Source organism: Tursiops truncatus, chromosome 1 (genome assembly GCF_011762595.2).
Source record: "Tursiops truncatus isolate mTurTru1 chromosome 1, mTurTru1.mat.Y, whole genome shotgun sequence".
Classification (NCBI taxonomy): domain Eukaryota; kingdom Metazoa; phylum Chordata; class Mammalia; order Artiodactyla; family Delphinidae; genus Tursiops; species Tursiops truncatus.
In genome coordinates, this window is record NC_047034.1 from 61,149,671 (window position 1) to 61,160,608 (window position 10,938).

Genomic DNA, 10,938 nt, shown 5'->3' on the forward strand with positions numbered 1-10,938 from the left:
TCAGGCCCAGCAAGGAGAATGGGTGGCTCATGTTCAAAAGACCCAAACTCCCCAAAGATTTTCAGGGAAGGGTTTTTATTTTTATTTTTTTAAATATTTATTTATTTATTTGGTTGCATCAGGTCTTAGTTGCGGCACGTGGGATCTTGGTTGTGGCACGCAGGTTCTAGAGTGCGCAGGCTCATTAGTTGTGGTGCACAGGCTCTAGAGTGCACAGGCTTAGTTGCCCTGCAGCACGTGGGATCTTAGTTCCCTGACCTGGGATCAAACCCATGTCCCCCGCACTGGAAGGTGGATTCTTAACCACTGGACCACCAGGGAAGTCCCTCAGGGAAGGGTTTTTAAAGGCAACATTTTGGGGTGAGAGCTGTAGGGTACATGACTTTATTCTGATTGGCTGGTGGTGATGTAATAGGGTGGTGTTTCAGGAATCTTAATCATCAGCTTTCTGGTTCCAACCAGTCTGGATCTGTATCTTGTAGTCAGCATGTAGTCACAATCCTCTACCTGGGTGGGGGTCTTAGTTCCTGCAGAAGAACTCAAAGATTTGTATCAGTTTGTGATGTATATCCCTTGGGGAGGAGCTAGGACTCTGTTTTATCACTGAACTATTGTTTCTTGACTGTTTTTCTGCATCCCCTCACTTCCCTAATTAGTAACTGCTTGAGTCTGCCCTTTGGAACTCAGGGAAGGCCTAGAAGACCAAAGCCCTTTTCTACAAACAGGAAACAGGGGACACAGAAGGGCTTTTGTATGTGGGAGAGCCCTGCAGGGTCCTGCTTAGTTTCAGTCACCCCCTTTCTTTGATACCCCTCAGTCCTGGGGGGAACAGGGAGGCAGGACAAGAGAGAGAATAAAGTTTTAGATAGAGAGGTTAATCATAAACTCAGCGGGGGAACTGAATTTCAGGGGGACCTAGTTTCATTTTTAAAAAGTGGTTGGCAAAAAGGGTTATTGCACCCACCCATATCACATTCTTGGTCTGGGTAGGCCACTGGGGCTACTCCACCTGGCAGTTATCATCTAATCTCCACTACTTTCTGTGTATGTCTCTGTAATATGCTTTTTTGCTTATACCCTTGAAATGATCCCAAATCATCTGAGGAGGAAAAATCTTTCCAGGCAAGGACCCGTGTCTGATTCTGAATGTTGCTTTTTTTCTCTAGAACTTGGAGAATCTGGTGGCTCAAAATACCACTGGGCCTGTCTTCTACCCGAGGCTCTACCACCTGATGGCCTATGTCTGTATACTAATGGGAGATGGCCAGAACTGCAACCTCTTCCTGAACACAGCCTTACAGCTCTGTGAAACACAAGGGAATGTGCTGGAGAAATGCTGGCTGAACATGAGCAAAGTATGTAGCATCAGCTAGCAAGCTGGGGAAGGGGATGCTCACAGGGGATGCGAAGGAGCCCCAGAAGCCCACTGCCCGGCTGGGTTTCACCCAGTGTGAAAGGCCATCAGAGGCTTACTGAAAGGGGTGACACGTCCATAGGTCAGGTATTTGCACCTCCTCTTCCCCTTTGAGTTCTCATGGGATCTTCCCCTCCTGCAAATCCCCTTTAGCAAGATCTCCACCTTCTCGTAGGTCTCACCACATTCCACTTTGTGTTCCACGTCTTGCCTCCCTTCAAGAATGTGAACTCTTAGAATGCAAAAACCACTGGGTCCCTAGCATAGTGCCTTATACTCGGTATTTGTTGAATAAGTGAATGGATGTACGCTTCTACATGTTTATTTAAAGGGTCATGTGTTAGTATCCTAGTTTGGGCAGCAAAATTCATTGTTTGCCTGTGGGTTCGCCTGGTTTTAAAAGCTCGGGGACATTTGACCATTTGGGGATTACCCCACTCTTGACCACACAAGCTGAGGAGCACTGATGAATTCTGTGTTCTCTTTGTCTCCTCTCAGGAACGGTGGTACTCAAGCTCTGAGTTAACAGAAGACCAGTGGCTTCAGACACTCTTGAGTCTCCCACCATGGGAAAAAGTTGTATCAGGCAAGGTAAACATGCAGGATATTCAAAAAAACAAATTCCTGATGAGAGTTAATATCCTGGACAATCCTTTCTAACATTTCATGAAGAGAGCCAAGATTTTAGTAAGACTCATTCTCTTGTGATTATCCATTATTAACCTTTCTTTATAGGCAGCACCATCCAGGTTCCTGCATATTCCCTTCTGTTCCAGACACAGAACCAGACCTGTGGGTTTCTCCTCTGTCTGGAGGGTTAGAAAGGGTCGGTAGTGTCATGCTTTCCTCTCTCCCAGCTTTAACCAAATTCCCTTTGCCTTTCATGTTGTTTTAGCTTGATCTGTTTATTTTCAGCCCATGCAAAATTGTATCAGATCAAAAAATTTTAATATCAAAATGGTACATGTTGCAACAGATACACTTCTAGTTAATCTATTAAACTGAAAATGGTTATTTTTAAATGTCCAGTTGTTTAATCTTTTGTATATAGCCCAGGATTACAAATAGCAAATTCTCCTCACGGTCTGTAAGGGCAAGATTTGATGAGACACCTCTTTGTTGTGCGTGACTGCAGCCTCCAAAGCCCCTCTAACCACGTGGATCAAATATCTGTGGAAATACTTTTTTTTTTTTTTTGGCTGCGCGGCTTGTGGGATCTCAGTTCCCCGGCCAGTGATTGAACCCAGGCCACCGCCGTGAAAGCCCAGAATCCTAACCACTAGACCACCAGGGAACTCCTGGAAATAAATTTTTAAATGGAAAGATGAGCAATTTTGATGTATCTTTTACATGCTTAGAGTTGATATATTTCTATGTTTAGCAAAGTCATAGCATTCAACTTCATTGCCCAGATGGTGGAGAAGCTGCCCTAGAGCCATCTGTGGTCACTGTCTCTTTGTTGGCAGACAGAACATTTCTCATAGGCACTTTGTGCCTCTGATGGTTCACGTGGAACACGTGTAGATTCAGCCCCTCTCTGCCTTGCTGCAGCTCCCTCCTGTTCACTCATTTCACAGACCCAGGTGGCCTCCTCAAGCAGGTGCCCCAGGATTTCTATTGTGTTGACTCTAGTCACCTTTTGATCCTGGAAAGAGGTTCTTCTGATGGACGTCGACGTGTCCGACTTTAACGTACACCTCAGATTCTCCTAGTGATTTCCACAGGCAGTGCCCCATGTGGGTGCCTTCTTTCATAGGCCTGTATTTCATTGTCCTTCTGCAAAAGGCAAAGCTGTGTTTTTCCTCCTGGTAATATAACTGAGTTCTGCTAAGGAGGTTGGATAATCCCAGTTGATACCAGGAGGTTAGTCACAGGGGCCTGGGCCCTGACATGGTGGTAAGGCCAGCTGGCTAGGAGATCAGAGCATTAGGTTCTAACATGAGCCCTGCCACAAGCATATTCCTGGGGGCTCATCACCTAACCACCCTATTTCAGCACTGGGTGTGGGTATCAAGTAAGATAATAAAGTTGTAAAAAGGAATTGAAAAATTACACTGTGCCATACAAGCAGAAAGTTAGTATTAGACAGATGACTGATTTTAAACAAATGCATCAGATATGAACTTTGCATAAATATTGTCCCCTTCAAAGCTGTCATCCTGAAAGTTGCACACTTGTCCCATGTGCTACATAAAAATTCCTTGCTTTCTAATAGCCTTCATTATTTTATATAACATTCATCTTAATCATTCACTTATTTACTCATCCAACTAACATTTTTTTTAACTGATCACCATGCATCAGGCATTGATTAAGTACCAGAGATTAAGACACAAAGACATAAAAGACACAATCCTTGACCTTGGTAAGCTCATAGGTCCTGTAGTGGAAACAGACACCCAAGTCAACCTCACTTAGCCCATATTTCACTGTAATTATACTAGAGGTGTGTACACAGCAAACAGCATGGTGGAGAGAGTAGCACACACAAAACCCAGACATCTCTGAAGACTGAACTGAACTGCCTCTGACAGGAAGTCATTTTGATTACCCTGTGCCTTCCAGGTGAGGGTGGAGGGCAAGTGTGGGTGAAGATAGGTGAGTGTGTAAGGGAGAGTGGGTGCACATGAGGAGAAAAGTGAGAGCAACGCTTGGCCTATAGCAGAGAGGTGTTTGACGTGGAGCTTATAGGAGATGTCCTCGGCCAAGCATCTGGGGGTCTGTTCTGCAGAGGCTGTCCTGGAAGTGAAGTGCCGTCCTTCCAACCCCCCCTACACGCCCCCTCCTGGGGCAGAACCTTTCATTTACATTACCAGCACCTCCCAGATGAAGTCCTCCAGGGAGAAGCTGGGGGCTGGGCTGTGCCCACAATCCTTCATCCTCCAAGATTTTCAAAACTTCTTTCACTTTATTTTATTGGCCTCTGACCAAGCCAAAGCAAAGACTGGAGGAGGTCGACAGGGGGAGGGCAGCCTGTTACTAGAAGTACAATGAGATAATTCCCTAAGGACTGATCCAAGAAAGTGAAAACAGAGGAAGAAGTAGGAAACGGCCAAACTGCAATTTAGAGAGTTTACATTCCACGTGTCTGCATCCGGAGGAGCCGGCGTCAGGCTTTACAGGAATCCTGAACTTGCTTTCTGGCCCCAGCTACACCACAAACCAGTTATGTGACCTTTTCGTCAGTTTCCTCACCTCTAAACTAAACAGGTTGTGACAGGTTCCCATCCCTCCCCATCAGGTAGCCATTCCCTCCTCCTACCAACAGGCGGGGTGTGGGTCTACTTTCTCCGTGGCCAGCAGATGGCAGCACCAGCTCTTTGCTCTGGCCACGGCCCAAGGAACAGCTTCTGGTCAAGCTCCAAGCTTTTGTCTTCAGCTACACAGCCTCAGCCCTGAACAGTTAGAACCATGTCAGCTCCCACGGTAGCCCCTCATTATCTACAGGGAGCTTCCAGCATAAGGTTCTCAGGAACATCACTTGAGAAGGTAGATTCTGGCTAGAATTCTTTTTAGGAGAAGGCAGATAATTGATGAAGATTTCAGGAACAGAGAGTAACGGAGAAGTGAAGCCCTGTCTTTTCTTTCCTCCTTCCTCCCTTTCTCTCTCTCTTCTTCTCTCTCTTTCTCTCTCCCTCTTTCTTTCTTTCTCTCTCCCTCTTTCTTTGTTTCTTTCTTTCCTTCCTTCCTGCTTTCTTTCTTTCTTTCTTTCTTTCTTTCTTTCTTTCTTTCTTCTTTCTTTCCCCTTTCTTTCCTTCCTTCCTTCTCATTAGCCTGTGAACTCTCTTCCCCAAGTCTATGAGTTCCTAGAGGGCAGAGGCTCTGTCCTCATTCCCTATCTCCAAGCGCTATGCTCAGTGCCTGGATATATAGTCAGTGCTTAGGAAATGTGAATTAGTGATTTAACCACATTTTCATTTGATCATCTTAAGTTAATTCTTACAAGCACTCTTAGAAGTAGGAACCTAGTATTTATTGAATAAGTAAACTATATGGACTTTCAGGGAAATCAACAAAAATTACTTACCATCAACTCTGCTAGCCAGACTCTGTACTCGGGTTACAATGATGAATAAGAAATGGTCCGCACAGCGGTTACAGATGTCTATTTTTAAAAAAAACATGGACAACCTAAGAGCTGTGAGCTGAGTTTATTCAGTGTCTTACTGAGGACGATATCGCAGGAGACAGCCTCTCAGATGTCTGAGAAACTGTTCCATAGAAGTAGGGGAGGAGCCAGGATATATATGAGTTTTTTTGCTGGAAAAAAACCCAAAACATGTAGTTGAACATAAAAAGATTACTGCTAATCACAAAGAACAGACATCTCAAATTAATGATTTTAGTGCTCTTTTATGTATGGGAAGATGCAAGAATCTGGGCTCTTTGAAATTTTTCCATAGATATGTTTCTTAACTATCTAGGGGCTGGTCAGAGAATAATACCAGCTTGGATCAGAGGGGAATTATTAATACATAGGAGAAAATGTATCAGGCCAGTTAGGCTAAACCTCTTATCGATATGTATTTCTCCAATTAATGTGATTCCAGGATGCCAAACTAGTGCTTAATAATGGATCAGATGTTAGTCTAATGCCCAGGTCATACAGCGGTGAGGTTGCTTTACCAGGCCTTTGCCTCCACAGGAAGGGATTGCATTTTGCAATGACTTTAATGCATGCCGGCTCCCAGGGAGGAAGAGGCCTGAAGGGCGGCTCTGGAAGAGTCATAATCTAAAAGCTTGAAATTAATTGAAATAGACAGAAAATTTACAATGAACCCAAATCTTTCACTTTCTCTTATGGTATTTTTGAGAGAGGTCATGGAAGGAGGCCAGTTATTTCCATCCTAGTGCTAGCTCTCCTCCTCAGTTTATTTCACTTTTCTCCCTTGGGCTTTTTTCTCTCTTGCTCAACCTCAATTAGCCAACATTCAATCATGAGCTTAGCCTCCTGTCTGAGCCTGGCGTGTCTTGAGGTGTCCTGTGTCAGAGGATTCACCCCGTGCCCTCTGCACTGTGTGCTCCTTCCCGATGATACGGTGCTGGTTCTTATCCTTTAACCCGGGAGCTCGGTTTAGCTGCCTCAGCTAAAGGACACAGAGCAGCGTGGTACTTGCTGGCTGCCAGCGCCCCTGTGGTCCACAGAAGTTTTACATTCTTTGGGACCAAGATCCTTGAATACGCTTTTCAGAGCCATTTCCCCCTCTGCCAGACCCACTTCCTTAAGGAATGGCTTGTAGGAACACCCAGACATGTTATAAACAAAGCCCCTAGGGTTCTGCTGGGCCAGCAAGATCAATGACAGGGTTTTGCAAAATGATCCATATTCCTCTGGGTCCATTGTACATTCTAAGAGATTCCCTACAAAATAAGTTTAGATTTTCTGTTTCTTTTGTCTAGTTGAAAGAGACTCTGTAATTTAAGAAAACAAAACAAAACAACAAGCCAACCCCCCCCCCCCGCCCCCACACACACACCCAATTCTATTCAAAGCAAGAGAAAGAACCTAGATTGAATCTAGATTCAAAACTCAGTCCCCAGGGTGTCCTTATTGGGGGAAGAGAAACCTCAGACCTTAAGCAAGCTGGCCCTTAGCCTTGCCATGTCCCCCGTGCCCACAGCAGAGCAGTGATTAGGTACACATGCCTGAAATTACTTAATGCCCCAAAGGACAAAGCGACCACAAATGTGTTAGCCACACAGCACTCGATGGCAGCGTTCGGAAGCAAATGTGAGAATACTAAACCTGTTAAACTTCCTCTTCCCAGATGTTGGGAGATTAAAAAAAAAAAAAAAATCCCAGACCTTCCTTACATTCTGGAATAAGAAAGGTCAGATCCATAAAGCCCACAGTGAAGGAAAGGATGGACAATTAAACGCAAACCTTGAGCCAAGAAGGGACAATAGTTTAACATCCTGTTTGCAGGAGGAAACAAACGCTGGAAGCAGCTGTTCCCCTGGGACTCTCGGAGCTTGAAAGATTTGTGCTTCCTTCTTGTAAACACAGCCGGGTCTCCTGGAGGTTCTAGAGCTCCCTCCTGCCTTCCGCCCCAGTTGTTTTTCTTACAACCTGACTCAGTCCGACTTGAGAGCAGCCTTTCGTCAGGATGTGAGGAGGGGAGGGGAGCTTGATTGCCGCCAGCATTGCCTTCCGACTTAGGTCCTATTTCCAGGTCCAGGAGGACTTGTCTTTCATCCTGAGCTGCTTTTCCATGGCTGCAAGAGATTTGAATTTGGCTCTTTTTTCTTTAATAGTTCATGTGGACAGACAACAACTACAGCACCACTTGTGATAGACAAAACAAAACACCTGGTTGTAGGACTTTTTTTTTTTCCGGCTGCGCAGCGTGCGGGATCTTAGTTCCCCAACAGGGATTAAACCCACGTTCCCTGCAGTGGAAGCGTGGAGTCTTAACCACTGGACCGCCAGGGAAGTCCCAACACAAGACAACTGGAAACAACCTAAATATCCAGAAATGGTTTACAACTTGATGACACATCTGTTACACAGAAACTGGGTTCACCTCTTGGTGGGTGTAGAGCCAATAGATACAACCAAGCCAAAGATCAGGAGGAGAAAGGATTTATTATTACTTGCGGCAAGTAAGGAGAATACCGGGGATTCTTCTCAAAGCTGTATCTCCCCGAACAGCAGAATTGGGGAAGTTTTAAGCTAAGGATACCTGCGTATTTATAAAGGGGCTTGAGCAGAGGAGAATTCAGCATAGAATTGGGGCAAAGGTCGACAGAGTCCAAGCTTTAGCTGATTGAAGTCAGGCGTGTCAACATCACCCCACCCTCCACCTGGGGCCTTAGTTCCTGCAGAACTCAAAGATACATTATTAAGTAGGGGAAGGAACTAAGAGGAACTAGGACTCTGCTTTATCACTGCACTGGTGCTTGACTGCCTTTTCTCTGTTCCTGCATTCCTCTGTTCCCTAAAGGTCATTAATTACTGAGACCTGTTCAAGGGCAAGCACTGTGGCCAGGCTTAGATCACAAAATGGCCTAGGCCAAAGAGGCTTCTCTTATGGCAAGAAAGCCATTCCTGGTTCTCTTTCTCTGGGGACCCCCTAACCTATCTGTTTACACATCTATAGAAGAGAAGGCCCTGCAGGTGTTCATAATAATGGCCTAGTTCTTTCCTTACACGGACGCTTCTCAGACACAATGTCAAGGGGTGAAAGCAAACAGAAGAGCACTACTGACCCATTTTTCTTTTTAAAACAGGCAAGACATCTTTAGTGGAACCATATCTCTATCCTGATTAGAAGAAACCATTTGGAAAAGGGCCATTTTTGAGACAAGGGGAAATTTGAGTATGAACGGGGTATTAGATGAAATCAAGGAATTGTTCATTTAAACGTGTTTTTAAAAATGTTTCCATCAAATGTGACAGGACGATTATGGTTGTGTAAGAAAATGTCCATATTTTTTAAAGATGCACGCCAAAGGATGTAGAGGTGCACTGATACGATTTGGAGATTTGTTTTAAAATAATTCAGAAAAAGGAAAAAGATAAAAGGGATGGATGAAGTAATTACTGAGGATGGAGGTTGATTATACTATTCTTTCTTCTTTTGTGCATGTTTGTGAGACAGGAAGGGAGCAGGGCACAACCTTTAAAAGAATGACAGCCATTGAGGACATGACATAAACTGGTTAGAACCACAGAACCAACTAGGTCCAAAATGGCAGATAACTGACTTCCACTGGACCTTGAGCCTCAGTGTACGCTCATTGTAATACATCAGCATATGATAAATGACCCACCCACGGCGCCATGACAGTTCCAAGGCCGACCATAAAAGGCCAAAAAGTGGGGAGTTGTCAAATTCCTGGAAATCCCCGCCCCTTCCCCCAAGTAGTTGGAATACTCCTCCCACTCATTAGCCTATGAAATTATCCAACCCTATAAAAACTGACAACCCCGTACCCTGGTGCCTCTCGCCTTCTGAGATGGCCCACACACTGTCTATGGAGTGTGTATCTCCCTGAATAAACCTTCTTTCACTTTACTATGTCTCGCTCTTGAACTCTTTCCTGCACAATGTCAAGAACCCACACTTGGTGGCTGTCCCGGGGACCAGCCTGAGACCTGGGATGTGACCATCCTCTTGTGCCCCACTTTCTTTCCTGCAACATTTGAAATTCTTCTTAATAAAATATCTTGACTATACAGGAAAAACATGTAGGGGGGAACCTGCTGTATGATCAGGCCACTCAGGATTGCTGTTCTCTCGCCCTCTGCGCTTCCACTACTCCCAGTCCCTGACTCTATAGGCGACTGACCTTACCTCTTAATCATAGAGCCTAATTGGTAACTGCCCATGTGCTTGGCACCCACCTACTCTTCCTCTCCCCCACCCCCAGCTTGTGATTGTTCTAATTAGGCCAGAACGGGCTCCATCCAGATAATTTATCTAAGGGAAACATCTGCCCCAGGAGGCTATGAGGGACTTGCTCCTCCCTGTTTTCCCTGGTAACCAATGAGCCAACCTGATGTCAATTCCCCCTATAACTGGTAGCTTCCCCCTCCCCCTGGTACAAGACTGCTGCCTCATCCTGCCTGCTGTCAGCCTTCCACGGTGCAGAGCTGCTCCAGGACCTTGCTTCGGACGTGTAAGCTCCCCGCTCCCATAAATCACTGACGTCTCTGTCGGTGCCTCCAGGCTCTTTCTTTGGTCTTGTGGCTGGGCAACTACAAGCTTCGCAGGCCTGTGAGGTGCACCCAGCAATTGTCTAGACAGCCAGGAGGCTGGGGAAACTCCCGTGAGTGCTGAGATGTCGGGAAATAAGAATGGGGAATGGAAAGTTACCAGGAAAATCCCAGGGTGTCTGTGCGCTAGCATGTGAGACCCTCTGGCGGCTGTTGTTGATAAATGGGGGCCGCCAAGAGAGTACGGAGAACTCATAGATACCCCAAGGGTATTGCAGAGCTATTGGCCTCCATTACAGTGGGAGAAAAGAAGTTAGACAATAAGGTAGTGGCTGCAGCTGTGGGCTGGCCGTTGCTTGCTGCGTTAAGAAAGGCCATGGATGGTGAACTATCAGACAAGGCTGAGGTTAGGCGTCTAGAGGAGGAATTAAAACTTGCGAGGGGCTTCCCTGGTGGCGCAGTGGTTGAGAGTCCGCCTGCCGATGCAGGGGACCCGGGTTCGTGCCCCGGTCCGGGAGGATCCCACGTGCCGCGGAGCGGCTGGGCCTGTGAGCCATGGCCGGTGAGCCTGCGCGTCCGGAGCCTGTGCTCCGCAACAGGAGAGGCCACGACAGTGAGATGCCCGCGTACCGCAAAAAAAAAAAAACAAAAAACAAAAACTTGAGAGAAGGACTTCCCTGGTGTCGCAGTGGTTAAGAATCTGTCGGCCAATGCAGGGGACACGGTTTTGAGCCCTGGTCCGGGAAGATCCCACATGCCGTGGAGCAACTAAGCACGTGTGCCACAACTACTGAGCCTGTGCTCTAGAGCCCTTGAGCCACAACTACTGAAGCCGGGGCGCCTAGAGCCTGTGCTCTGCAACAAG

At 46.2% G+C, this 10,938-nt stretch overlaps 1 protein-coding gene across 1 annotated transcript in view; it reads left to right on the forward strand.

Annotated features, from left to right (window-relative positions):
* The window catches only part of ADCY10 (adenylate cyclase 10), a 109,736-nt gene extending 107,662 nt beyond the window's left edge, over positions 1 to 2,074 (forward strand). The window contains exons 32-33 of the mRNA XM_019952121.3: positions 1,167 to 1,355; positions 1,913 to 2,074. Of these exons, the coding sequence (XP_019807680.2) occupies positions 1,167 to 1,355; positions 1,913 to 2,074 (351 nt within the window). The remainder of the gene's footprint in view (positions 1 to 1,166; positions 1,356 to 1,912) is intronic.
* The last annotated feature ends 8,864 nt before the right edge of the window (positions 2,075 to 10,938 follow it).